The sequence below is a fragment of the Castor canadensis genome, chromosome 16 (assembly GCF_047511655.1).
Source record: "Castor canadensis chromosome 16, mCasCan1.hap1v2, whole genome shotgun sequence".
Taxonomy (NCBI): domain Eukaryota; kingdom Metazoa; phylum Chordata; class Mammalia; order Rodentia; family Castoridae; genus Castor; species Castor canadensis.
Window position 1 is genome coordinate 16,813,029 of NC_133401.1, and position 26,685 is coordinate 16,839,713.

A 26,685-nucleotide genomic window follows, 5' to 3' on the forward strand; every position below is an offset into this window, starting at 1 on the left:
GAAAGAGAAAATAACGCTTTGTTTTCTATTAAAATCAACAAAATGCAATATATACAGATATCACACAGACCTGGGCCCTGGTAGAGGAGGGTCAGGCCCAGTCAAGCACAGGGAGGGAAGAGGGGGTCAGTTCAGGGCGGGGGAGGGGGCTTCTGAGCCCCTTCCCCAACCATCGCTCAATCCTGCCTACGACTACTAGGGGAAGGTGCAGTCAGGCCTACCCCAGCGCGATCCTGATTAGAGCAGGATTTCACCAAGCTGAGGTCAGGAGCTGGGGGAGGCCAGAGGGAGAGGGGAGGAGGAGGAGGAGGGGAGGGAGAAGGGAGAGGGGTGGGGAACACACACGCAGGCCTCATCCCACTTTCTGGGGATTCGAGGCCCTCACCCCCTGCTCGTAGGTGACCCGCTGGCTGATGAGGTATTGAGCGGCTTGCGTGGCCGCGGGGCTGCCCGTGATGGTGACCCGCCGGTTCCGCGTGCCTGGCAGGAACTCGCCCTTCTTGGAGATTTGGATGCGGGCGCCTGTCAGCTCCTGGTACTCCACCAACGTCTTGCCCCCTTTGCCCAGGATGGCTCCCACCAGGTTCTCAGGCACCGCAATCTCCACCAGCTCCTTGGCACTCTCGGCCGCCAGCTTCTCCGCCGTCAGGAAGCCCCCGGCCGCCCCGGCTGCTGCAGCAGCAGCCACCAGCGGGCCGCCCCCTCCCCCGGCCCCGCCACCTGCCCCGGCCCCGAGGTAGCCATTGGCGGCGGCGGCCAATGCAAAGGACCCCAGGGCTCCAGGGGGCGGCGGGGGCGGCGGGGCGGCCCCTCCGGCTGGCCCGGCCCCTGCCTCGCCCGCGTAGGATGCCAGGAGGTTGGCGGCGGCGGCGGCGGCGGGGTTGGCACCTGCGGCCACCGCGGCCAGGACGCCAGAGGCTGCGGCCGAGTTGAGGCCCAGGCCCAGGGAGTTGGTGTTGTAGCCGTAACTGGCCAGCGTGTTGAGCGCCGTGCTGATGGCCAGCAGATCGGTGCCCGAGAAGGCAGGCAGGGCTGCGGGAAAGGCGCCCACGCCCGCCAGCCCGGCGGGGCCCAGCAGGCCCGAGGCGGCGGCTGCCGAGGCGGCGGCGGCGGCGGGCAGCACGTCAGCTGGGCTGGCATACGGCGAGCCGGTGGGGTTGGAGTTGGCCACGGGACCAGCCACGTTGGCGTAGCTGATGTTGAGACAGCTGCTGCTCTGGGGGTCTTCCTGTACCTTCTGCACGATGGCACTCACGGCCTTGTGCACCTGCTCGGGCTCGCCGCTGACCGTCACCACGCGCTCCTGCAGGTTGATGCCCTCCGGCTTCTGCGACAGCTGCACCCACGCGCCCGATTGCTCCATCACGGCTTTCACCGTCGCGCCACCCTTGCCGATGATCAGGCCTGCCGTGCTGTTGGGGACGATCAACTTGGCCTGCATGGCAAGGAGAGAGACAGAGAGAGAGGCAGGGTTTGCATGTCTCAAGCCATTCCCGGTTCTTTCCAACCACCCTCCCCCACCAACGGTCAAGGTTAGGCCCAGCAGGTCCTCTTGATATGCACCAGGGTGCTCTCACTGGTTGCTAATATTTCCACAATGGTTGGTGAGTTGGTCTTCAGGCTCCCTGGGCAGTCCCTCAGCCACCCTGTTCTACATCTCTGGGACCCCAATACCTCCTCTGTACCTGGCACTTAAAAGGTTTAAGGGTTGGCTCAAGGGTTGGCTCAGTGGGGGTTTGCACAGCTCCTGCTCCTAGCTGATACTTCTGCTGTTAAGTACTCTTTCTACCCCCAGTCCCCAAGGCTTCAAGTGTCACTTAGCAGAGGAACCACTTGAGGCCTAAGAGGTGAAGGGACTTGTCCCAAGGTCACCCAGATAGTGAAGGAGCTGATGTCCAGCCTCTTGGCTCCTGGATTCACTGTGCTCTCCATTGTATGACACGGTCTCTAAGATCAATATCACTGTTGTTCTCATGGGTTGAATTGTATCCCCTTCTTTCTTTTCTTTCTCCCTTTCTCTCTCTTTTTTGGCAGTACTGGTGTTTGAACTCAGGGCCTCCCAAATAAGCCATGCCTCCTTGTCTATCTCTTGGCAATACGGGGGATTGAACTCAGGGCCTCACACTCTCTAGGCAGGTGCTCTACCATTTGTCCTACTTCATCAGCTCTGCTTTTGTGTTGGGTATTTCCAAGATAGGGGCTCTCAAACTACTTGCCTGGGCTGGCTTGGAACCTTGATCCTCCTGATCTCTGCCTCCTGAGTGGCTAGAATTACACGCATGAGCCCCAGAGCCCAACTGGATCTCTCTCTTTTGCCCAGGCTGGCGTTGGACCAAGATCCCACTATCCCTGTCTCTTGAGTAGCTGGGATTACAGCTGGGAACCATCATGCCTAGCTCTCCTGCTCTTCCTCCTCCTCCTTCTTCTCTCTCTTTTTTTTTTTTGATAGGGTCTTACCATGTATGTACCTCAGCCTGGCCTCCAACTCCTGATCTTTCTGTCTCAGCCTCCTGAACAGCTCCCCCTCAAATTCTTATGTCAAAATTCTTGCCCCTGGTACCTCAGAATATGACTGTGTTTGGAAACAGAGTTTTTAAAGAGGTGATTAAGTTAAAAATGAGACTGTAAGGGTGGACCCTTATCCACTGTGATCGGTGTCCTAAGAAGACTAGCACATATACACACAGAGGAGAGACTGTGTGAAGACACAGGGGAAAAGAAGAGCATCCACACACCAGAGAAGCCTCAAGAAGCCAACCCTGTTCACACCATGACCTTGGCAAGAAAGTAAATTTTTGTTATTTAAACCATCCAGGCTGTGGTACTAACTAGAACACTACTCAGTTGTCTTATCTGATTTCTTACTTTTTTTTTTTTGGCAGCCCTGGGGTTTGAACTCAGAGCCTCATACTTGCTAGGCACCTTACCACTTAAGAATCACTCTACCAGACCTTTGTTGGTACTGAGTGTTATTGAGATAGGGACTCATGAACTATTTTCCTAGGCTGGCTTAGAACTGAGACCTCTCCTTCGTGAGTAGCTAGGATTATAGGTGTGAGCCACCAGCACCCAGCTGAGGTGCTTGCTTAGCAAGCTCAAAGCCCTGAATTCAAACTCTAGTATTGCTCCTTTCCCCTGCCCCCAATAAAAAGGCCATGAGTTAGAAGAGGAAAACCTCTCATTTAAAGATAGTGGTTTCCTAGTCTGGCGCCTAGAGGGGCCAGCTTGGGGAAATAGTTCACAAGACCCATCTCCAAAATAAGCAGAGGAAAATGGACTGGAGGTATGGCTCAAGTGTAGAGTGCCTGCTTTGCAAGTGCAAAGCTTGACCACAAGAACAAACAAAAGATAGTTGTTCCCTTTTCAGCTGAAGAGCAGCCCATCCTTCAGCCAACTGTCTGTCCAAACAGCTGCATATCTGGGGGATCTTAATTTTGGGGGACTATTTTAAGACCAAAATCCCTTTTCACATCTCCAAGGGCATTTCTTGGGCCTCACATATGCTAGCCAAGTGCTCTACCACTGAGCTACATCCCCAGCTCTCTCCAACACGTATAACTGTATACATATAAATATATACATATAAATTCCACCTTCTAAAAATCCTTCCTACATCTTCTTAGACCTGTGGATTCTCCACTTATAAGCCAGAGGGTGGCAGGGATTTGTGAGTTTGTAGGGGGACTGGGGTGGGGGAGAGGGCAGATGCAGACATTCAGTAGGAAAGCCTATGGTGTCTTTGCCCCACAATGGAAAGTCATTTCCTCACAAGGAGGAACTATCCCAGGTTTTGTATCACTACTTTTTTTTTTTGAGACTACGTCTTGCTATGTGGCCCAGGCTGGCCTTGAACTTAAGATCCTCCTGCCTCAGCCTCCTGAGTAGCACAGCCATGCTCAGTATGTATGACTGCTTTTTTCTTTGACAGAATTGGGGTTTGAACTCAGGACCGTGCACTTGCTAAGGCGGTGCTATACCACTCGAGCCACTCCACCAGCCCTTTTTGCTCTGGTTATTTTAGAGATAGGGTCTTGCTTTTTGTCCAGCTCTGCCTGGACAGCAATCCTCCTATTTATGTTTCCCACTGTTAGCTGTGATGGCAGACATGTGCTACCACATCCAACTTTCTTGTTGTTGTTGAGATGGGGTCTCACAAACTTTTTTGCCCAGGCTGGCTTGAACTCATGGTCCTCCTGTACCAGCCTCTGAGTGCTGGGATTACAGGTGTGGGCCACCATGCCTGGCTCAAGTTTTTTTTTTTCTCACTATTTAAAGAGTTACAGAATTTCCAGGAATTCAACTACCTTCCAGAAAATGTCCAAATCCTAGTTTGCTATTTTTTTGGGGGTGGTACTAGGGTTTTGAACTGAGGGCCTTGCACTTGCTAGGCAGGTGCTTGACCACTTGAGCCACACCCCAGACTATTCAGTACCTGTGTGACCTTAAGAAAATGCTTTCACCTTTCTGTGCCTCAGTTTCCTCTGGTCCATCATTAGCAAAGTCACACTTGGCCTGTAAAATTATTGGGAAGATTGCAGTGACTATAAAGTGACTGCTGATGTCTGGCACATGGGAAGACTGAACTTTGTTTTGTTCTGAACTTTGCCAGCAGTGGCTCATCATTTTAAAAACCTTGACACGAGCCGGGCAGTGGTGGGTCAGTGCCACTCAGGAGGTGGAGTGACTCAGGAGGCAGAGATCAGGAGGATCGTGGTTTGAAGTCAACCTGGGCAAACAGTTCATGAGACCTTATCTCGGAAAAACACATCACTAAAAAAAGGGCTGGTGAAGTGACTCAAGGTGTAGGCTCTGAGTTCAAACCCCAGCATTGCAAACTAAACAAAAAAACCTTGACACAAACAGGAATGCCACTTGTATCATTCAGATCTCCAATACCACATTCGGCTTGCTTGGCATTTGCAGCTGTGTCACTCAGCTGTGTTTAGGTGGGACCAATGACTATGTTGTTATTCTTTTTTGAGGGGGGAGTTGAACTCAGGGCCTCCTGCTTGCCAGGTGAGTATTCTACTACTTGAGTCACACTCTCAGCCTTCCCCCCAACCCCTGTTTTTTTTTTTTTGTTTGTTTGTTTTTTAGTTTATTTTTCAGATAGGGTTTTGGGCTTTTGCCTGGGGCCAGTCTCAGAGTGAGATCCTCCCATCTCCATCTCCCATGTTGCTGGGATTACAGTTGTGCTTCACCATGCCTGACTTATTTCATTAGTTCTTCTACTGTGGTCCCAGCTGAGTATTTACATATTAAAATTAATCTTATTTTGTAACTAATCATTTTATTTCTCCTGCATTTTTAAACATTTTATGGAGGCAAAAATCCCTCCCAAGGCAATGTGGTTTGAGGCCAGCTCAGGCAAATTTTTTTTTTTGTGGCACTAGGGTTTGAATTCAGAGCCTTACGCTTGCTAGGAAGGCACTCCTACCACTTGAGCTACTCTGTCAGCCCAAGACAAAAAGTTTGAGAGACCCCATCTGAACCAATGGTTGGGAGTGGTGGCACCCACCTGTCATCCTAGCTAGTAAGGCAGCACAAATAGGAGTATCAAGATCCAGGCCAGGCAGGCAGTGAGACACTATCTCAAAAAACAAAAACAAAAACAAAAAATAAAAACAAAAGCAAAAAGGGTTGGTGGAGTGACTCAAGTGGTAGAGCGCCTACCCAGCAAGTGTTGAAGTTCTGGGTTTAATCCCCACTACCGCCAAAAACAAAATTAAAACAAAACAAACAAAACCTAAAAAAGTCTCATGGGATAAATCAAATGTGCAGTGTATCCATTCAATGAAGTATTAGTTGAGGTTAAGTTTAAATAAACAAAGTAGTGATGCAGCTCATGCTACAACATGCTACAACATGGATGAACCTAGGAAACATCATGCTAAGTGAAGGAAACCACGTATGATTCCCTTTACATGAATATCTACAGTATGCAAATCCACAGAGAAAAACCATAGATTAATGGTTGCCAGGGGAGGAGAGAAAGGGTTTGGGGGTGACTGCCAACTGGAATGGGGTTACTTTTGGGGAATGTTCTGGAATTAGATGGTGGTGATGGTTGACCATATCTATTGTGATTCCATTAATATGAATGTCCAGAATAGGCAAATCTATAGACACAGAAAGTGATTAGTGGTGACTTAGTGATGAAGAGGGAGTTAGCTGGGGCAGGGGAGAGGTTTTGAGGGGTGGGAGTTAAGAGGATCAAGATTTCTTTTGGAGGTCAGCCATGGTAGTGCTCTCCTATAATTCCAGCTACTAAGGAGGTGGAGGTAGGAGGATCACAGTTTGGGCCCAGCCTGGGCAAAGCTAATTCCAGACCATCCCTGAGAAATAAATTAAAAGCAAAAGGACTGGGAGTATGGCTCAAGCTGTAGAGTGAAAGGCCCTGAGTTTAATCCGTAGGTACCAAAACCAAACACAAACACAAACACAAAACAAAACAACTTCTTTTGGAAGCCAGGCATGGTCCCAGCACTTGGGAGGCTGAGGCAGGGGGACTGAGGCAGGGGGACTGAGGCAGGGGGACTGAGGCAGGGGGACTGAGGCTACATACTGAGATCCTGGCTCAAAAAACATCTTTTGGAAGTGATGGAAATGTCCTAAAATTAACTGTGGTAATGACTGAGCAATTCTGCAACTATAACAAAAGCCACTGAGCTGTACATTTTAAATTGATGAATTGATACCTCAATGAAACTGAAAATATTTTACGGGTGTGTAACCATTCTGTTCTGTATATTTCAAAAAGCTAGAAGAAAGGACTTTGAATGTTTTGAACATTTTTCACCCGATTCAAATACAACACAGTTACATATGTCATATACAAGACATGACATGGCACCCCAATGACAGGCACAATTTTTTTTCAGTACTGGGGTTTGAACTCAGGGCCTACACTTTCAGACACTCCACCAGCCCTTTTTTCCTGATGGGTATTTTCAAGATAGGGTCTCTCGAACTATTTGCCCAGGCTGGCTTTGAACCTTGATTCTCCTGATCTCTGACTCCTGCATAGCTACGATTACAAGTGTGAGTCACCAGCATCTGACACAATTTTTGTTTTTAAGACAAGTTAAAAGTCAATTTAATTTAAAAAAAAATCTTGTGAGTTTAGACCTGTTTTATGTGTATGGCTTAGGAAGTCCCTTTACTTTTCAGAGATACTTTTTCCACACCTGTAAAATGGGCATATCATTTATGATCCATTCTGTTTTGCAAGCTTTCAGTGAGACCCGGGCGTCCTGCTACAAGGCAGCCACTCAGTTCACTGTGGCAGCAGGGCTCCTGCTGTCTCAGCAGAGCAAGCTCCAAATCCTACTTTGCTATTTATTTGACAAATGCTTCCAACTATGTGCCTCAATTTCCTCATGTCCATTAATAACACAACCAACCACACTTGCCCTGTATAAATTTCTTTTTTGGGGCCAGTACTGGGATTTGAACTCAGGGCCTCATGTTTACTAAGCAGGTGCTTTACTGCTTGAGCCACACCCTCAGCCTTGCCTTTGTAATTATTTGGAAGATTTCAGTGGCTATGAAGTGACTGCCTAGTGGCTGGCACAAGGGAAGCCCTAAGAAAATGACAGGTGTCTTCACGATAGACCCTGAATTGTAGCACCATAGCATCTTAGACCTGCAGGTGCAGACTCACAGAATCCTGGAATCCCAGAATTTTAAGAACAATAAAAATCTCAGAATAACAATGACAATATTCTTGGAATCTTGGAACTACAGGGCCACAGAGTTATAGGCATTTTAGCTGGGTGTGGTATTCACGCTTGTAATTCTAGCTACTTGGGAAGCAGAGATCAGGAAGATCATGGTTTGAGAGTAGCTTGGGCAAAAAGTCGTTGAGACTCCACCTCAACAAAAAAGCTGAGTATGGTGGCACACACTTGTCATCCCAGCTACATAGGAGGCAGAAAAGTACCTTATCTGAAAAATAATTAAAGCGAAAACCACTTGTGGCTCAAGTGGTTGGGTACCTGCCTAAGCCCTCAGTTCAAACCCCAGTACTACCAAACAAAACAAAACAACGACAACAAAGAGGCAGGAGGAACTCACAGACTACCTGCCCAGTGACTTGCAACATCACAACTACTCCAGCATCAGCAGCTAACAGGGCTTATTGCTTGCCAGGAACTTTTCCAAAAAGTTTATTATGGTGATTCACTTAGTCATCACAACAAACCTCTAAGCTAGGCACTATTATTCTCACCACATTTTCTAAACTGGGAAATGGAGACACAGAGAGGTGAAGTAATTGTGCAAAGTGATACAGGCAACGGAAAGAAGAGTCAGGATTGATTCCAGGCCAGACTCTATGCTCAGATGCCCAAGCCTTATCCCTAGAAATTCTGATTTAGTTGCTCTGGGCTGGGGCCCAGGAATATGAATGTTAAGGTACCCAGGTGACTCAGATTCCAGCCAGAGCTGAGAACTACTGGTTCAGCCCAGAGGTAGTAAATTGATGGCCCTCAGGCCATAGCCAGCCTACAGCCATCTTTTCTTTAATTTTCATAGTGGTTCTTTTGGTGACACTGGGATTTGAGCTCAGGTCCTCACACTTGCCACACAGGCACTCTACACTTGAACAACTCCACCAGCCCTTTTTTGTGGTGAGGTTTTCGAGATAGGGTCTCTTGAACTATTTGCCTAAGCTGGCTTCAAACCGTGATCCTCCTGATCTCTGCCTCCTGAGTGGTTAGGATTACAGGTGTGAGCCACTGGCACCCAGCTCAAACCAGTCTTTTAAATCAGTTGATTTATAAAAAGATTTCTGATTTCTTTGGAAAAGCCTGGAAGATATGGAAACAGTTTGCCATGTTCCCAAAGGGTAAGAAGTGGGTGGGTCTGAGTTGTTGCGGCCCACTTCAGAGGGCCACAGGCTAACTATGTCCCCTTTCTGAAGCTTGGGGAGCATTCCAATTTATAATCCCTGTTTTGACCCTGCTGCTACACTGTAAGGAAAAAGAAACTGAAGCCTGAGAAAGGAAGGGGACCCTGCATACCACAGCAAGTGCAAGTCAGAAAAGGAATAGCCCTGTTTCCTGATTTACAAATCCCATAATAACAACAGCTAACACTCCAGCCTCAGACCTCAATCTTCCTATTTTTCACCTCCTCTGTAGCTGGAATGGCAGGCATACACCACCACTCCTGGATTATGTGTTGAGATGGAGTCTCATTAACTTTTTGTCAGAGCTGGCCTCGAATCTCTGCCTCCTGAGTGGCTGGGATTACAGGCATTCACCACTGCGCCTGGTTATGATAAATATTTTTCAAACATCAATGAACGTCAAATACTGTCCTTAAGTAGGCACCATAGATCAAGTCTCTTCTTCAAAGACATGGGTGGGAAGTGAGAATAGAGTAGGATTCAATTCAACACCTGTGTCCAGAGCCTGAGCCTTTAGCAGTGACCTCCACCATTCTTTGAAGCCCTCAAATAATAAGGCAGAGGATCAATCCTGGTTCTGTAACCTTTCGACTCCGCTGTGGCACAGTTCCAGTGGATTAGGGGAAGGCAGGTGGAAGGCTCAGGCACAGATGGTTCTGACTCCACTTTCCCTGCAACATCCACAAACTCTGGATGAACCCTGAATCCCTTGTGGCCACAACCAAGGCGGAGGCAATGACCTAGTTAGTAAACTGTGCCCTGCTCCTGAGCCGGGATTCAGGAGGGGCCTTGGCGGGCTGAGGGAGCCGAGCCGCTTCAGCACCAAGGACAGCGGCCTCACTCCTCGCCTAGAGCCCGCAGCCTTTTTTGGGGAGGGAGATCCACCCGGCTCTCCGCGCACCTTGTTCCCACAGGCTTGGAGGAACTCAAGTTCAAGGTCTGCCCCACCTCAAGGCAACGCCAGCACCTAAGAATCTCAGATTCTTTGTACCGAGGCCCTCTCTCTGCACTTGCTTCCAGGTAGACATTCACGAACCCGCACCCAGCGACCTCCCTTGCCAGCGCCGGGCTTCTGTCCACCTTGGCATCCGAGGCGCACATACCCCGGAGTGCGGAGTTCCGAGAAGACGGGGTTCGAGCGCCGTCGTTTCCGCGCTCCCTTTCCCCCTCACTCCTACAGTCAGGACCGCGAAACCAGGGATGTTGCCTAGAGCCCACCTGTCCCGCGCGCCGTCGTCATGGCAATCGGAGAGGCCTGGGGAAACGATTGGTCCTCCCCCGCCACGCCCCTACTCCACCGCTTCCGGGTAACTAAGGCAACCGAGAGGCGCTACCTTCCCTCTTCCATCCCTTCCTAGAGAGGGTTGAGTAGGATTGGGACCTGCCCCCTCTCTCACTGATGAAACGTCATCTCTACCCCCATAACGGTAATTAGGGGGAAGGAGGACAAGAGAGCACTTCGAAACATTTTGAGGTCACTTCCGGTGAGGACAGGAAGTGGGAGGCAAGTTGTTCAGAAAGACAATGGGATGAGGTGGAAGGGAGAGGAGGATATGGAGAATCTCAGGAAGGGTGGATGAGTGGGAGAGTCTGGGCCCAGACAGTCCCTCTGATTCAAGCCCACTCCAGGGGTTCTGGAGTCCTTTCTAGACTATTAGGGCTGACTTCCTAATAATAAAATTAACCACCAGCAGGTATTAGATGAACTTTTTGCCTCCTTGAATCCCCATGCAGGCATCTGGGAGACCTCACCAACAGCAACACACTCTCTGGCCCAGCTGACCTGCTTGGCTCTGTCGGGGTTCATCGTGGTTTGGGGTTGAAGGATGTTGACCACCTCAGGCTTGGTCATCGCTTGAGGGATTTCTCGGACCTTCTCGGCAATAAAGCTGTGCACAGCATTCAAGGCCTCTGCTGTGCCCTGTACTAGGCATACCCGCTCTGTGGTTCCTGTTGAGCAAGGGAGAGAGAGGGCACACTCATCAGACAGGAATGGGGGCAGTCCTGAGAGATAGGCCCCATTTAATGGAAGGGGACAACTGAGGTCCAGGGAGGGGACCTGGCTGATTCTTGGCCACACAGCGAGTCTAGGTAAATTGCTATGGGTTCCCAGGCCATGATGGGTAACTGGGGGAATGAATGAATGGAATCTCTGTTTTATAATCTGCACTAATCTCCCTCCCCTAAAACAACCCGGGAACAGAAGAATGATGCTTAAGTGTTCTGCGATGCCCACAGCAGCCCTGGGTAAGGGAGACAGGGCTCAGCTGCCTCTTCTCAGTTCTTATGGGTTCCCCCCCGGTTGTCTTGGCAACCATTCACTCACCACCCTCCTTCTTCTAGAGGCTGAGCTGCTCAGGCCTGAAATGGTTGCCACAGTAACTGGAGTCCCCTTATCGGTCTGGCTGGCCTGGTCCTTAGCCCACCCCCAGGGGGATGAGGGACGAGGCTTGGTTACCATGGCAACCCCTGAAAGCCTGCAGCGCTGGCCTCTGGGCTTTTGGAGAGGATGGGGAAGGGTTGGGGGATGGGGAAGGCAGAAGGGAGTCCAAGTGCCTGCCTGGACCCACCAGATGGAGGGCTGAGAGGTGGGGGAGGGCAGGGTGTGGACAGGGGAGATCAGGAAGGGTCAAAGGCAACTCTTGGAGGCTGGGAGCATCCTCCTCACTTCTGCATGTGTGCCTTGGAATTGGGGCACAGGGGAGAATGAAGCCCAGTGGGGTTGGGATATATGTGTGTGGGACAGAAGCCCTGTGTGACACTGTAACCCACGTGTGTGCTTGTGAGGCTGCCTGGTATGTGTGTGTGTACTTGGCCAGGACTGGCTAGATTACTTTAATCTGTGTTTGTGTATAAAAGAGCAGGATAGATTGCAAAAGAAACATCTAAGTGACACAGTGGTTTCCGGTAATGAGATTTTGGGGCACCCTGTGTGTGGGGAAGATGCTAGTGTCACTGTGATGATTGGGCTTATGAAGGCTATTTGTCAGCCTGAGCTGAGTGTGTGTGAGTTTGAAAGAAACAAAAGAGTCTCACGAAGCAGCAAAGAGGCTGAAGGATGACTCTGTACTATTCACTAGTGGTGTGTGTCTGTGTATGTGTAAGCAAATGAAAGAGATGTCACACATCTCTGAGTAGTCACAGGCCATTTGGGTGAATGGTATGAAGTATGTATGTATAGGAGACAGACACAATTGGCGTGTGTGACACAGGAAAGAGACAGACTCAGGGGTCAGTGTGCAAGAATGTTTGGATGGAGGTGCATGTGTGACTTTGAGACAAAGACAACTCTACTGTGAATGACTTGAGTGTGTTCAGTGTGGGACGTGTGTCTCTCTCCTTGGAAGGGACTTTGTCTGCAGGACCCAGTCAGCTACCTGAATCTGCAAAAGGACTTGAATGTGTGCCAGGCTCCATGCCTGTGTGTCTGGGTCACTTGGTGGTAAGTGTCATTGTCCTGCAAGCATTTAAGGGCACTGTGCTGGTGCTACCATGCTGACCCCTCTCTCATGTCAGCCTTCATTTGTCTGGGTGTCACTGTCTGTGGCTCACTTGAGTAGCTGACAGCCCCCACCCCCTTTGGGGCACTATCCTCACTTTTACCACCCCCCCACCTCTGAACAATGGCTTGGTCTGAGCCAAGGGTGAGTCAGCTGCGCAGGCTGCCTCTGTCTGGGTGTAAATAGGAAAGGGTGTGGGTCGGGGAGGAGTTTGGGGGGAGGGGGAAGCCCCAGGGAGAGCCTGGCTGAAGTGACTGGGTTCCCCATCTCTGCAGGGACCCAGGAAATCTTTGATTGTTCACCTCCTTGTAGTTCCTAACCTGGGGCTCACAGGAGCTCTGCAAGGGGACCCAGTTAAACCCTGAAAAGTATCCCATAATAACAGCTGGTGATTATGTAAGACTCAGCACCATGCACCATTCTGAGCCCTTGGTAAGTATCTGTTCACTTAACATGTGAGGCGGGTACTCTTGGTCTCGCTGATTTTCTGCTCACAGAGGCACAGAAGGTTCTGGCTTTGTTCTAGTTCACTCAGTCAGTAGAGGATAATCAGGGTTTTGAGCCCAGTTCTCTGATTTTAGTCTGTACACTTTTTTTTTTTTTTTGCAGTACTAGGGTTTGAACTCAGGGCCTTGCACGTGCAAGGCAGGCCCCCAACCCTTTTTTGCTTTCGTTCATTTTCTGGGTAGAGTTTTGCTTCTACTTCAGGTTGGTCTCAGACCTCAGGGTCTTGATAACTTTTTGTGGGAGCAGTTCTTGGACCTTGATCCTCCTGATTTCCCTGCTTCCTGGGTAGCTAAGATTACAGGCCTGAGCCACTACACCTAGCTAGAAGAGTCTGTGCTTTTAGTTCTTATACTGCTCTGGGCTAAATTTGGGGTCCATGGAGTGATTATCTCTATGTGTGTGTTGGGGGGCATATACGACTACAGGGGTTATTTTGTGCTGGAGGATCTGAACTCAGGGCTTCAAGCTAGCTAGGCAGGTGCTCTACCACTTGAGCCAAGACCCCAGTCCTTCCCTTTTAGTTTGTTTTTACTGTCTTTTTCAGTACTGGGGTTTGAACTCGGCCTTGTGCTTGCAAAGCAGGTGCTCTACCACGCGAGCCACACCTCCAGCCCATAGTTTGCTTTTCAGACAGGTCTTAAACTTTTGTCTGGACCTCAGATCATCCTTCCTCCGCCTCCCAATTAGCTGGGATTACAGGCAAGCACCACCATGCCTGGCTACTCACTGTTTTTTTATGCCTCAGTCACACTGACTAACAAACTGCTTCTTTCTGGAGAGCACTCCCTTGCCCCTTTCCTAGACTCTTCTCACTTATAGGTCAGGTTTCTGGAGGCAGCCATTCCTGACCACCCTGGGCTGGGACCACATGTCCTGTCTGGGTTCCCACCATCCTTTGACTTCCCTGATCCAGCCCTGGCCATTGATGTGGGTTCTATCTCCCTGACCAGGCTGTGAGATTCAAGAAAACAAGCCTGAGACACTCTAGTTACTGCTGTGTCCTCATCTCTGTCCAGCCCAGGGCTGGCACAGAGGAGGCATTCAGAGAGTATTGATTGAATGAATGAAAGTAGGAGGAACATGCTCTTGTCTCATGCATGGGCACCTGTGTCCAGGGTTCCCGTGAGTCCCACAAACCTGCAGGAAGTAAGGAGCTGTGATCTGTGTCTTTGAGCCAGGAGTCGACACCTGCTGTATGATCTGGAAGTTCCATTCAGGAACTGGGGCTGGGAAGAGACACTGGCTCACGTGCCTGTCTGAACACTGTCTGGTCTAGGAGAACCCAAAACTGTCCTATCTTCTGGATTTGCAAACAGCCTGGCCTGTGGGGTGTGTCATTGGGCTGAGAGGGATGACATATCTCATGGCACAGAATGTGATCCAGAGGCAAGAAACCAAGTGTCCTCAGATGAATGTCCCAAGCAGAGGTCTCATCCACATTTTCTGGGCTGGAGGGGTGCAGGGAAAACAGGGCCAGGGCGGGAGAGAAAAGGAGGCGGTGTGCGTGGGTCACTGGATTTTTCTCTAAACTCTTTGCCAAAGCTGCTTAGTGAGATGGGAGGTGGGGAGAGAAGGGAATGAGGGAGAGAGGGAGGGGGAGAAGGAGGGATGGAAGGAGGGAAGGCGGGAGGGAGGGAAAGAGAGAGGGAGGGAAGAAAGGAAGGAGGGAGGGCAGGGGAGAGAGAGAGAGGGAGAGAGAGAAAAAGAGAGAGAGAGAGGGAGGGGGAGAGAGAGAGAGAGAGAGTACTGCCCCTGCACTCTATCTGTGGTGTTTGACCTAAAAAATTTCAAGAGGATTAAGAATGAACCAGAAGCAGCTTGGGACTAAAGACACTATCACAGGGTCATCCCTGGATTCCTAGATGTTGAGCCTCAGCCATTGGTCTTGGGAAGGAGTTATGGAGGGGTGAGAGAGATCCAGGGGGCTTAGAGAGAGTAGAGGAGCTTTAAAAATGAATGGTTGGGGGGAGAGAAGGAGCCTGGGGAGAAGCAGAGAAGGGGCTGGGTTTGGAGGGTGTTAAAAAAAAAAAAAAGGCCAGGATAGAGTGGAGACTTAGGAGAAAGAGAGGAGCATGAAGGGAGGGCCTTCATGCAAATGAGGGGCAAGGCTGGCAGAACATGACCACACTGAGAGCTGCTGCTCAGTCTGAGTGGATGACTGAACAGAGTTTATAGAGGGAGAGAAAGAAAAAGGTGAGATTCTGACGGGTGGGAAAAAATGAAAAGAGCAGGCGATAGGAGAATAGGGAAAGGAGGGACAGAGGAAGGGAGGGCACACAGAAGCACAGACAGGATGAGGATATCCAGGCAGAACCTGAGAGGTAGCAGCAGAAAGAGGGCAGGAAGAAGCAGAGAGAAGTGGAGGGGAATAGAGACTACAGAAACAGAAGGGGGAAGAGATACATTAAGAATGACCCAAAAGCCAGGCATGCTGGTACATCCCTGTAATCCCAGCTACTCAGGAGGCAGAGGTAAGAGTATCTAGAGTTTGAGGTCAGTCCAGGCAAGGTTAGTGAGACCCTATCTCAAAACGAAACACAAACAAAAGGGCTGGGGAAGTGGCTCAAGTGGCACAGCAGTTAAACAAGAGGCTCTGGATTCCATCCCCAGTACTGCAAAAACCCAAAAAACCAACAAAAAAGAATGACCCAGAGACAGAGCAAACCATCATGAGACAGGGCAAGATGAGGTGACAGAATCCAAATGGAAAGAGTTGGGGGGGATATGTGTAACATGGCTGGCTGGCTCCCAAGCCCCGAGGGACACCCTGACACCTGCCTCCCCACTGTGGCTTCTCCAACTGACCAGAGAGGGCAGGTGTGTGGGAAGGGACACATCTGCCAGCACCATGCAAATGATCCATGAATATGCAGCAGGCCCATTGTCTGGCCCTGCCCCCACCCCCATCTGCTCAGGCCAGGCCCCTTGGGCTGGGGCAACTCTGTCTCCTTAGGGGGAGGGGAGGCCCCCCACTACTCTCAGTGCCTCTAAGGGCAGCCCCTTCCTCCTCATCCGAGACCCGGATGCAAGGAAAGGAAGGAGGGAAGGAGGAGGGAAGCTCACCAGGGTAGAAGTCTTTGGACTTGGACAGCTTGATCGTGGCTCCCGTCTCTTTCTGCAGTTGCACTATGGTCTGGCCACCTTTTCCGATGATGGAGCCCGCCGCGTAGCTGGGTATGAGCACCTTCAGAAAGTATTCGCCTTCCTCTGCAGGCACACAGGACGAAGGGATGTCAGTGAAGGGGGAGGACCTCCAGGGAGGCTCCAGCATGGTGCGGGCAGAGAAAAACATAATGACCCGCCAGAGCAATGACCACAAAAATAGCAGTGAGCAAGACAGTACAAAGAAAATACAAATTCACTCATTCATTCACTCAACAAACAGCAACTGAACACCTGCTATGCTCTTGGCACCCGTCAAAACAATAAAACCCCCCCGGATCTTGTGGGCAAGTGAGATAAATAAGACTGGAAGAATTCTGGTGATTCAGCCTGTACAGCCACATTCTTCTAGAGGGGGGGAGACAGGGTATATTTCTTGTCAGATGGGAGTACATACTAACAGAACAACAAGAGGCAGGAAAAGAGGACAGGTCTGTGCAGAGGGCTGCTATGTCAGACCCAGAAGCCAGGAAAACCTTTCTAAACAATGTGACAACCTTAATTCATAACCATCAAAGCACACATCGTTATTCATCATTTGTCTACAGCATCTAATATGCGTTCATCTCTGTTCCAAGTACTTCACAAACATCAGTCCTTTTTATTTTCACACTGGTCCTTTGAGTGAGATACTATTTAAAAACACACTCTACAGAGGAGGTAAAAAAGGTGAAGAAATCCCTGGCTCCAGAGTTCATGTTCTGAACCATATAACCACAGTATAGAGGAGGGATAGAACTAGTGCAAAGGCCCTGAGGTAGGGGTTGCTCGAGGTAGGGGTTGCTCAAGGTAGAGCAAGGAGGCCAGCGTGTCTGAGACTGATTGAGGGATGGCTTAGTGGGAGGAGAGAGAGAGCAGAGGGTCTGGTGTGTGTGTATGTGTGTGCGGAGGCTTGTGGGGGACCACCTTTGGCTCTTATTCCAAGTGAGATAGGCTCTAACTTAAGAATATTCCTGTAAACCAGGCACCATTGGCTCACATCTGTAATCCTAGCTACTTGGGAGGATCAAGGTTCCAGGCCAGCCTGGGCAAAAAGTTCAGGAAACCCATCTCAACCAACAGCTGTGCATGGTACGGTGCACCTGTCATCCCAAGTTATGCAGGAGGCCGAAGATCAGAAGGATAACGGTTCCAGGCCAGCCTGGGCAAAAAAAGTTTGCAAGACCTCATCTCAAAGGGAAAAAAAAGCTGGGTGGGGTGGAACAAGCCTCTCATTCCAGTGACAGCAGAAAGCAAAAATAATCAGGGTAAAAAGGGCTGGAGGTGTGGCTCAAGTGAGAGGGTTCATGACTAGCAAGTACAAAGCCCTGAGTTTGAATCCCAGTACTGCCCAAAAGAGTATTCACATCATGCCTGTGAGGGGTGCAGGCTGTGAGAAGCAAGGGTGAAAGAGCTGTGTGTCCCGAGACAGAGGTAACTGCCATGGTCCAGGCAGGACGCAACTGATACTGGTCTGATGCCATAAGCCAAATGACGAGCAGTGCTAAATGAACTCCATTTTTATACAAGAGGAAACTGAGGCACAGAGGAGCCTGGAGAATGAGGGCATCATGATCGGTGTTGGGCTGAGATTCAAATTCAATTCGATTCTGGGTTGGCTCGCCCTTTTGTAACACCTTCTGCCAGTAGCTGAGGACCAACAGTTCAAGGTCAGCCTCAAAGATCTAGATATGGTGCCAATGGTGGTTTGTAGGTTCTTGGTAATTCTTTTCCTTCCTTTCCTCCTTCCCTCCGTCTGGGGACTGAACCCAGGGCCTCATGCTTGCAAGTACTCTACCACTTGAGCTATGCTACCAGCCCTTTTTGGCTTGATTTTATTTTTGAGATAGGGTCTCACTAGCTTTTTTCCTGGGCTGGTCTTAAACTCAGTCCTCTTGGCTTCAACTCCCAAGTAGCTGGGATTACAGACATGCACCACTATGTCCACTTTGGCAATCCTTTCTTATAGACCAATGTTCTCAGTCATGTGCCAAGCACTTTTTGACGTAGCCTTAAGGCAAGTTCCTAACCTCTCCTACCCTCTCACCAAACTGTGACCCCTGAGTGCTCCCAGGGTGAAATTCCGGATCCTTCTCAGTAGAAGACTCTCTGTGACTTGGCCTTGTTTAATTTTTCAATGTCAGTCAGCACGTTGTCTTCCTCTGTGGGCACTAGACTCACTATTTATTTTGTTCCTCTTTCCCTGTCACCTCAGGACCTTTGCACATTCTCTCTGCCTGTCACCCCTTGTCATTTAGGATCCTACTCAAATGTTTCTTCTTTTTGGAGGCTGACCTGAAACCCTGAGGATGGGACAGACCCCACCCCTCGTTTCACGTCTTCACAGTAAACTGTCACAGAGGTTCTCTGTGGGCCAAGTCAACAGAACTCACCCTTACATCACAGGGGCTTAGGAAGCATATAAGCTCAGAGTAATTCTGCCGTAAACACTGGGCATTCTGCTTTTAGTACTGCAGGTTTTAAACCTCTCAATGGTTTTTCAACTTTTTAAGCAAAGGAAATCCATTTTCCCTGTCTCATATGAAACCCCACATCCAGAGTAAATAAGAGTCCTTTAGGGACTGGGCATGGTTAAGTGGCACAGCACTTGCTAGCATGCTCCAGACCCTAGGTTTTACCCCCAGCACTGCAAAAAGCAGAATCACTCCAGGGTGGGGTGGGCACTGGGAGTCCTGCCCACCTCAAACCATGGTTCTTCAGAATGAAGTTCACCCAGGTGTGGTGGTGCACACCTATAATCCCAGCACACAAGGATGAGACTGCAAGTTCAAGGTCAGCCTGGGCTACATAGTGAGATGCTGTCTCAAAATGAAAATTAGAAAAAGACCGCAGATGTGGTTCAAAGGTGGAGCACTTGCCTAGCATAACGCAAGGTCCTGGGTTTCATCCCCAATATCCCCCCTCAAAAAAAGATTGAAGGTTTTAGGTTCCTTGATTATGTTTAGGTTGGGAGTTTGGGAACAGGCTGGTGTGGCCTTGCAGGAATGGGGAGGGGTCTAGAATAAAGGGGTTTCCCTGAGCCTAAAGCAATCCTCTTAACAACGCCTAATCAGATCATTAAGCCTATTAGGTAATTAACCCCCAGGTTACCTTCCCATCCATCATCTGTCATCCGTCATCCCAAACCCCTGCATTCACTTTCTTTGCTGGGCTCACAGAGGGGGGGTCCCTTTTGCCTTCACCCCTAAACTTGTTCGAGAGATGAGCTCCTTTTCTCTGGAAGGCTCAGAAAGGTGGGGAGGGAATTCTCACTAATCCTTAAGACTCTACCTCATTCTCCTTCAACTTCACTCTCCAGCTTCCCCTCTTTTTTTTCATTTTCTATTTTTTGGCAGTATTGCACTCAGCACCTTGCGCTTGCGAGGCAGGTGCTTCTGCCACTTGAGCCACTCTGCCAGCTCTTTTGTTTTCAGATAGTGTCTTGATAATTTTGCCCAGGTAGGCCAAAATGATCCTGATCTCTGTCTCCTGAGTAGCTGGGATTATAGATGTGAGGTACCTCAACTGGCCCCAGCTTTCCTATTGAGGGGAGAAGATATTTATCTTCTCTGAAAACTGGGGACACCCTTGCCCCATCCTCTGCCTCCTCTCCTGTATTCCCTCAAGCTTTAGCTGAAAGTTTCTCTAGGAATGCCCCAACCAACCCTGATGAAGTGTGAATTTTGTTACCAATGGGTTATATGGCATGGGGAAAGTGGTCTCACCTCTTTGGGCCTCAGTAAAATGGGAGACACAGTAACACAAACCTTTTAGCGTTGTTATGAAATGTAGGATGCTCCAGGGCACACAGAATACTTGAAAAACGGCAGCTATCATCATCATCATCATTAATTACATTATTACAATTTTGAGACAGGGTCTCACTATGTACCCCAGGCTGGTCTTGAACTTGAGATCCTCCTGCCTCAGCCTCCAAGTGCTGGCATTACAGGACTGTACCACCATACCTGGTGGGCTTGGGGCTTTTGTTGAGAGGTAGGAGAAAAAGAGGGAGACACCACTTCATCACCACTCACCCCCTAAGGTGTTGTCCCAAGCTGTTCCTTGCTACTTGAAGGAGGAACGTCCTCTCACTGATACAGGGGAAATCCTGTCTCCTGCCCAGGTATCTCTTTATCATCCTTCTTTCCCCTGCTGCCTTCTTGGACTTTGCTCTTCTGTCCTCTTTCTTTCTCCTCTCCCTCTTCCTTTCCTCACTGTGAGTCCTCCTGCCAGTCCTTCCTTTCAATTCCTTTTAAGCTATAAATACATCTATTTATTTTTAGGCAGTACTGGGATTTGAACTCAGGACCTCACGCTTTCCAGGCAGGTGCTTGACCACTTAAGCCACTCTGCCAGCTCTAAATTTATCTATTTAGAAAGGAAGTTTTAAAAAACATTGCTAATAACTGGAGTTTGAAATGCTGGTTATGTTTTCTCTCCCTAAAATACATGAACATAAACTTACAATGGCCAAGAAGAAATAAATGTTTTGTTCATGGACTACCTCAACACACCTGACTAGTGGCAGTATGTCTTTTGGAGTTTCCTCCTCACCGGAGGCTACTGTGGAGAGTGATAGGCTGAGACCTTCTGCCTGTAGAAACCCAGAACTCTTAGGACAGCTCAGTGGCTTGCAACTGTTAATTCCAGCTACTTGGGAGGCAGAGACCAGGAGGGTCACAATTTGAGACCAGTCAGGCAAAAAGTTAGCAAGACCCCCATCTCAAAGAACAAGGCAGGCACCTTATTCTTTGTTGTTGGTGGTCACCTGTCAACCCAGCTACAAAAGAGGTATAGTAGGAGAACTGAGGTACAAATCCAACAAACACTTGACATCCTATCTGAAAATAACTAAAGCAAAAAGGGCTGGGAGTGTGGCTCAAGTGGTAGAATGCCTGCTAGCAAGTGTGAGGTCCTGAGTTCAAACCCCAGTACTGCCAAAAATAAATAAAAATAAATTAAAAAAAAAAACAGAAGAAAGATTAAAAAAGAAACTCAGAACTATTAGGTCCCAGGAATCTCCATGTGTGGACATCAGTGGAGTGTCCATTGTGGACTGCTTCTGGTCCTTTCCAGAATCTTCCTCACATCCTTCCTGTTTGAGGCGTTTCCCACCTCCCCCAGAGAGAAGCCAGGGCTCTATTTCTTAGCCTTCCTCCAAGGGCAGAGACTTGACCTCAGCTGAACTCAGAACCCCAAGGCATGACCTGCTCTCACAGGGCTTGAACAACCAACTTTGAACTTTTTCATCCAGTAGAAAGTTTTTTCTACCAAGGCTGGATCTAGATGCCAGAGCTCACACCACCCACTCCCAGCTTTTTCCAAGGGGTCTGGGCAGCTCTTGCCACCCAATGACAGTGACTGACAAATGGAAGGTGAAATGAACCTGTCTCTTCAGGGATGCAACTTCAAACATTTCCACTTTGGGAAGTCACTGAGTCCCCGGCCTCCACCCACCTCCCTCAGGATGCTTTAAAAAAAAAATCAACCAGTATTCTTCCCTGTCCATAAACAATGTTTGGTTAGCTAAGAGATTGTGGGTGTAGTAAGGAGTGGCTAATTTTATTTTATCAGTGTTGATCCTGTAAGGTGGCTTGGATCTGTGGGGATCACTAATGACAAAAGTAGAGCTGAAGAAGCGCAAGTCATAGAATGCCTTTTTTCGGGGGTGGTACTGGGGTTTGAACTCAGGGTCTTAGACTTGCTAAGCAGGTGCTCTACCACTTAAGCCACGCCCCCCAGCCCTTTTTACTTTTAGTTTGTTTTTCAGATAGACTCTCTTGCTTTTGCCCTGGTTTGCCTCCCACTGTGATTATCCTACTTTACTCTTCCGAGTAGGGTAAAGAAGGATATGAACCACCATGCCCACCCCCAAGGGGTTATTATTATTTTTTTAATGTTTTTTTAATTCATATTTCATTTATTCATACAATGCCTGGGTCATTTCTCCCCCCTTACCCCTCGCTATCCGGCAGAAACTATTTTGCCCTTATCTCTAATTTTGTTGTAGAGAGAGTATAAGCAATAATAGGAAGGACCCAGGTTTTTGCTAGTTGAGATAAGGATAGCTATATAGGGAGTTGACTCACATTAATTTCCTGTGCGTGGGTGTTACCTTCTAGGTTAATTCTTTTTGATCTAACCTTTTCTCTAGTTCCTGGTCCCCTTCTCCTATTGGCCTCAGTTGCTTTTAAGGTATCTGCTTTAGTTTCTCTGCGTTGAGGGCAACAAATGCTAGCTAGTTTTTTAGGTGTCTTACCTATCCTCACCCCTCCCTTGTGTGCTCTCGCTTTATCATGTGATCAAAGTCCAATCCCAAAGGGTTATTTTTGGTGGTAGTATGTCTGGAAGGAACCAAAGGTGGGGTGTTGTCTTCAACATACCTGTTCTTACTTGGGGGTGGGAGTGACAGAATCATTGTGTTCCATGGAGGGATGAGGAGGCTGGAACATGAGTCTGGTATCGTCACTGTGAGAGTGTGGGGAACATGGATGGGGGGTATAGTGTTCTTGGGATGATTCTTCACTGGATGTCATAGGTAAGAATAATGACAATAGCTACTGTTTATGGAGCATTTACCATCAATGATGAATGCATTCACCACCCAGAGAAGTAAATCTTAACTGTCCCATTTTCCAGACAGGGAGACTGAGGCTCAGAGCAGTGAAATAACTTGTCTGAGGATCTCAGACCAACAGCCTGAGACCATGATGAGTTGTGAACCTGGAAAGGTTTTCATTCCAGGTCTCTTGCCCTGGTGACACTGTCTTTGTGTTAAGGAGTAAGGTACATTAGGAGTAAGACCTGGCTGCTGTAAACTGCTTGAGGTGGGAGATATGTGTAGGTCTATATAGGGTGAGTTTTAACTTTACTTTTTTCTGCATTTGGGGGGGTGGACAAAAGAAGTAGGAATATAGTTAGGATTATGGGGACCATTTTAGTTGTGGTTTAGGAGTTATGATCTTGCTGGGTGTTGAGGTGATGCCTGTAATCCCAGCTACACAGGAAGCGTAAGTGGGAAGACTGAAGTCTGAGGTCAGCCCTGGGCAAAAAGCGTGAGACCCTATCTTGAAAGACAACTAAAACATTAAAAAAAACAAAAACAAAAAAACAAAACCCCCCCAAAAACACAGTATGATCTGAATTGCAGGGGACACTATGTAGTACTGTCCCACCAGATAGGGGACTTTTATTTCTCTGATAATTCTCTGATTGGGGTTTCCTGCCAACCTCTTCACTCAAGTCCTCTGTCATAAGTGTTCCTTCTTCCTCCCAATGGGATCTACAGCCACCACCTCCTCTATTCATCCCATCTGTCCCCTGGAGCAAGCAAGAGGGACAGCCACCTCTGTCCAGTCTGCCACTACTAGTTATACCCTAGAGGAGCCCCTCACCCCTTTGAGCCTCAGTTTCCTTCCCTGAACACAGGGTTCACCATAGTGCAGACCCATGCTATGCCTCTTAGCTGGCTGAACTTGGGCAAGTTACTTAACCTCTCTGTGCCTCAGTTTTTCATTTGTAAGATGGCTAACGTAATAGAATTGTTATAAGAATTAAATGATCCATGGTGAACAGTTTTCATAATACTCCCTAGCAAATTGTGGCACCATAAATGTTAGTCATTATTGTATTTATTTTTGTTATAAAACTGCATGTAAGGCATTGATATCTGTTGCTATCATTACACTGTCATTGCAGTTGTTATGTCCCCATTTTGCAGATGGGGACACTGAAGTTCAGAAAAGGGAAGAAGTCGACCCAGCACCCCATAGTCAGAACCACAAAGATCCATTATGAAAAGATGCCATTAACTTTGAGATCAAAGTCCAGGACTCTCGCCCTGCCCTGCTTCTGAATAAAGCCTATCAATGGAGGACTGTTCCTTTTCATCTTCTGGCCTCAGTTTCCCCAAGGGTACCTTGGAGAGGGGGTAGAGCAAAGTCTGGCGGAGATGGTCCCTAAAGGCTCGTCCTAGTTTTGCCACTGTGGAGGGAGGCAGGACAGCACAGTGGTGACCTCCATGTGCTGTGGAACCAGGCAGCACAGGGGCAGGTAAACCCTGACCCCATCACTTAGGACCTATGTGACCTTGGGCAAATGATTTCATTTCACTGAGCCTCAGTTTTGCTCATCTGTAAAAGCAGCAGCTCAAACCAACTCCCTGGAGAGTTCTATTGAGTGTCTCAGAGCCTGAGGCTTAGTAGGTGACAAGTAAGTGGAGGTGACAGTCATTAGCACCAATAACAGCTCATTGTTATGTTGTGTTGCTGAGCAGACCAGATTTGGGGCATCTCAGCCCCTTTAAGATAAGGGGAGGACTCTCCTAACATCCCCTGGAGGAGTGGTGTACAGCCAGGCTGGGCTCCTGGATCCCTGGTCCTCTCCAGCACAAGGAATGGCAGTGGGACAGGAAGGAGGGAAGGAAGTCGGCGGGGACATTTCATGTGTGTGCTGGGGGTGGGGGAGCAGGAAGAAGGACAGGAAACTCCCTCCCACCCCTCCCTCTACTCCCCTTTCCTCCCATTTCTGCTGGACACTCTCACAGGCTTCCAGGGGGACTGTGATTCCTGTCCCACCTGGCTGAAGGTGAGGGGGCCCGGCACAGGGCTTGTGTTCATCCCCTGGGAGTGCATGGCAAACCCCCACCCAACCACTACCTTGCCAGAGAGGAAAGGGTGCATTCTGTTAGAGGCCATCCCTCTCCCATCCGGAGGAAAAGGCCAGAGGAAGCAGATATTTGTGCCAAGGTGACCGTGGGGAGTGGCTTGTCTGTTCTGGGGTCTCCCTCTTTCCAAGGAGGGAGAGGGCTGACTTCTGAGGACCCTTATGAGCCCTTCCTTTTCCTCTAACAGTGAGGCATACACCTAGAGTCCCAGCTTGGCTTAGATTCTCTGATACTCACACCTTCCCGGGTCACACACACACAGTGAGAGCTCCTCGAGTCACACATGCACACACCTCTGTGGTATCATTCAGTCACCTCACCCACCCACCACACACACACACACACACACTCTCCCTTGTGGTGCACATACAGATGCATTCTCAAATTGTTGGTCTCCCACACCCAGACATTTTCACGCACACCTCCCCTTGTTACACATATTCACAATTTGGGTGTCACACATCTTCCTCCCCAAGGAGTCATACGCACACGTCCCCGGTCACTTGAGGACCCATCCTTCCCTTGTTACACACCCTTGTGCTTTTTGCCTCCAAGCCCCAGGCTCTCCCTTGTACACCCACATCCTGACTGTTACACACCCCTGCTATGATGTCACTGTTGCACACCTCCATGTGTCACACCCAGTCACAGTCTCTCTGGAGTCACACCCACACCCTTTTCTTGTCACATCCCCTCACCAGCTTCTCCTGGTCCCACCCTGCCCTGCACACGCCTGTGTCACACACTTGGGACCCTTATCCCCTATCCACAGAGCCAGCCCATTCGGTATCCCCCACACACCCCTTTGCCTGTCACACACACCCTCTCAGTCATGTGTCACACTGTCACTGCCACAGCCCCCTTGACAAATACACTGCTCCTTGTCACACATCCCCCCTTGAGGGTCTCAACATGAAGTCCTTTCACACACACACACACACACACACACACACGCACACACATACACTCTATCCTGGCATATTCACAGTCCCTAATGTCACATATTCAGGCCTTACAGGGCCCACATGGACACACACACACACACACACACACACACACACACACACCTGTCTTAGCCTCCCACCCTCCCACACAGCTTTACACACCCACCCTTTCCTCCATGTCACCCAACACACCCACCCAGCCAGTCCTCCCGCACAATCCCGCCCATGGTCCACACATGCCTCCCTCCGGGATAACCCTTGCTCAGGACATCCCCAGGGAGGCAGGGTGGGGAAGCTCCAGGTCCACAGGCCGCCTGTACTCCTTCCCCTCCCCCCGCCGCGAGGACACGCAAGCCAGGGAACACCCCTGCCCCGAAAGGGTCACATCACACACCCCTCAAGGACACACAGACACCCGCCCGGAGGTACCCACGCCCCTCCATCCTGCGCACAGCCCCCCCACCAAGGACACTTACCACCCCCTCCCCCCCAGCCCCTCTGATCGCAGACAAAGCTCCCAGCCCCGGGCCGCGGCGAGAGGAGGAAGGGGTCCGGCCCCCTCCCCAACTCCCCGCTCTGTCCTCCGCTTTGGGGAGGGACGCCCCTCCCCTCCCCAGGGCCCTTGCACCTGCCACGGGTGGCAGTGTGGGGGGAAGGATGGAGAGAAGCGAGGCCCCCCCCCGCCCGCTGCCCTCGCGGGGCCGCGGCCCCTTCTCACCTCCCGTGTTGCTGCGCTTGGTGCAGACCACCTCGGGGGGCGTCTCGAGGGGCCTCTTGCGGGAATCCGGGGCCTCGGGCTCCATGGGGGGGGCCTGGGGCGGCGGCTGCTGCTGCTGCGGCGGCTGCGGCGGCGGCGGCGGCGGCTGCTGTGGCGGCGGCGATGGCTGCTGGGGAGGCTGGGGTTGCGGCGGCGGCGGCGGGGGCGGCGGCGGCTGCGGGGCCGCGGAGGCCGTGAAGAGGCCGTGCACCGCGCCGGCGGCCATCATCCTCATGGTGGGGGGGGGGCGGGGGACG

General features: G+C 49.9%; 1 protein-coding gene across 1 annotated transcript; it reads right to left on the reverse strand.

Annotated features, from left to right (window-relative positions):
* On the reverse strand, nt 1–26,572 carry Nova2 (NOVA alternative splicing regulator 2). Its single transcript, XM_020169505.2, has 4 exons — nt 26,390–26,572; nt 15,982–16,125; nt 10,695–10,861; nt 1–1,435 (listed from the first exon to the last, which is right to left on the reverse strand). Exons 1-4 carry the CDS (start codon nt 26,472–26,474, stop codon nt 353–355), a joined length of 1,479 nt encoding a protein of 492 aa, XP_020025094.2. The 5' UTR covers nt 26,475–26,572; the 3' UTR covers nt 1–352.
* Between the last annotated feature and the right edge of the window lie 113 nt (nt 26,573–26,685).

Bases quoted from the DNA above. Each gene is read 5' to 3' on its own strand.
- Nova2 (XM_020169505.2), bottom strand. From the start codon at position 26,474: ATGGAGCCCGAGGCCCCGGATTCCCGCAAGAGGCCCCTCGAGACGCCC. The intron at 16,126-26,389 runs GTGAGAAGGGGC...GTGTGCCTGCAG, and splicing joins CAAGCGCAGCAACACGGGAG to AGGAAGGCGAATACTTTCTG. The intron at 1,436-10,694 runs GTCAGCTGGGCC...CTTGCCATGCAG, and splicing joins ACCCCGACAGAGCCAAGCAG to GCCAAGTTGATCGTCCCCAA.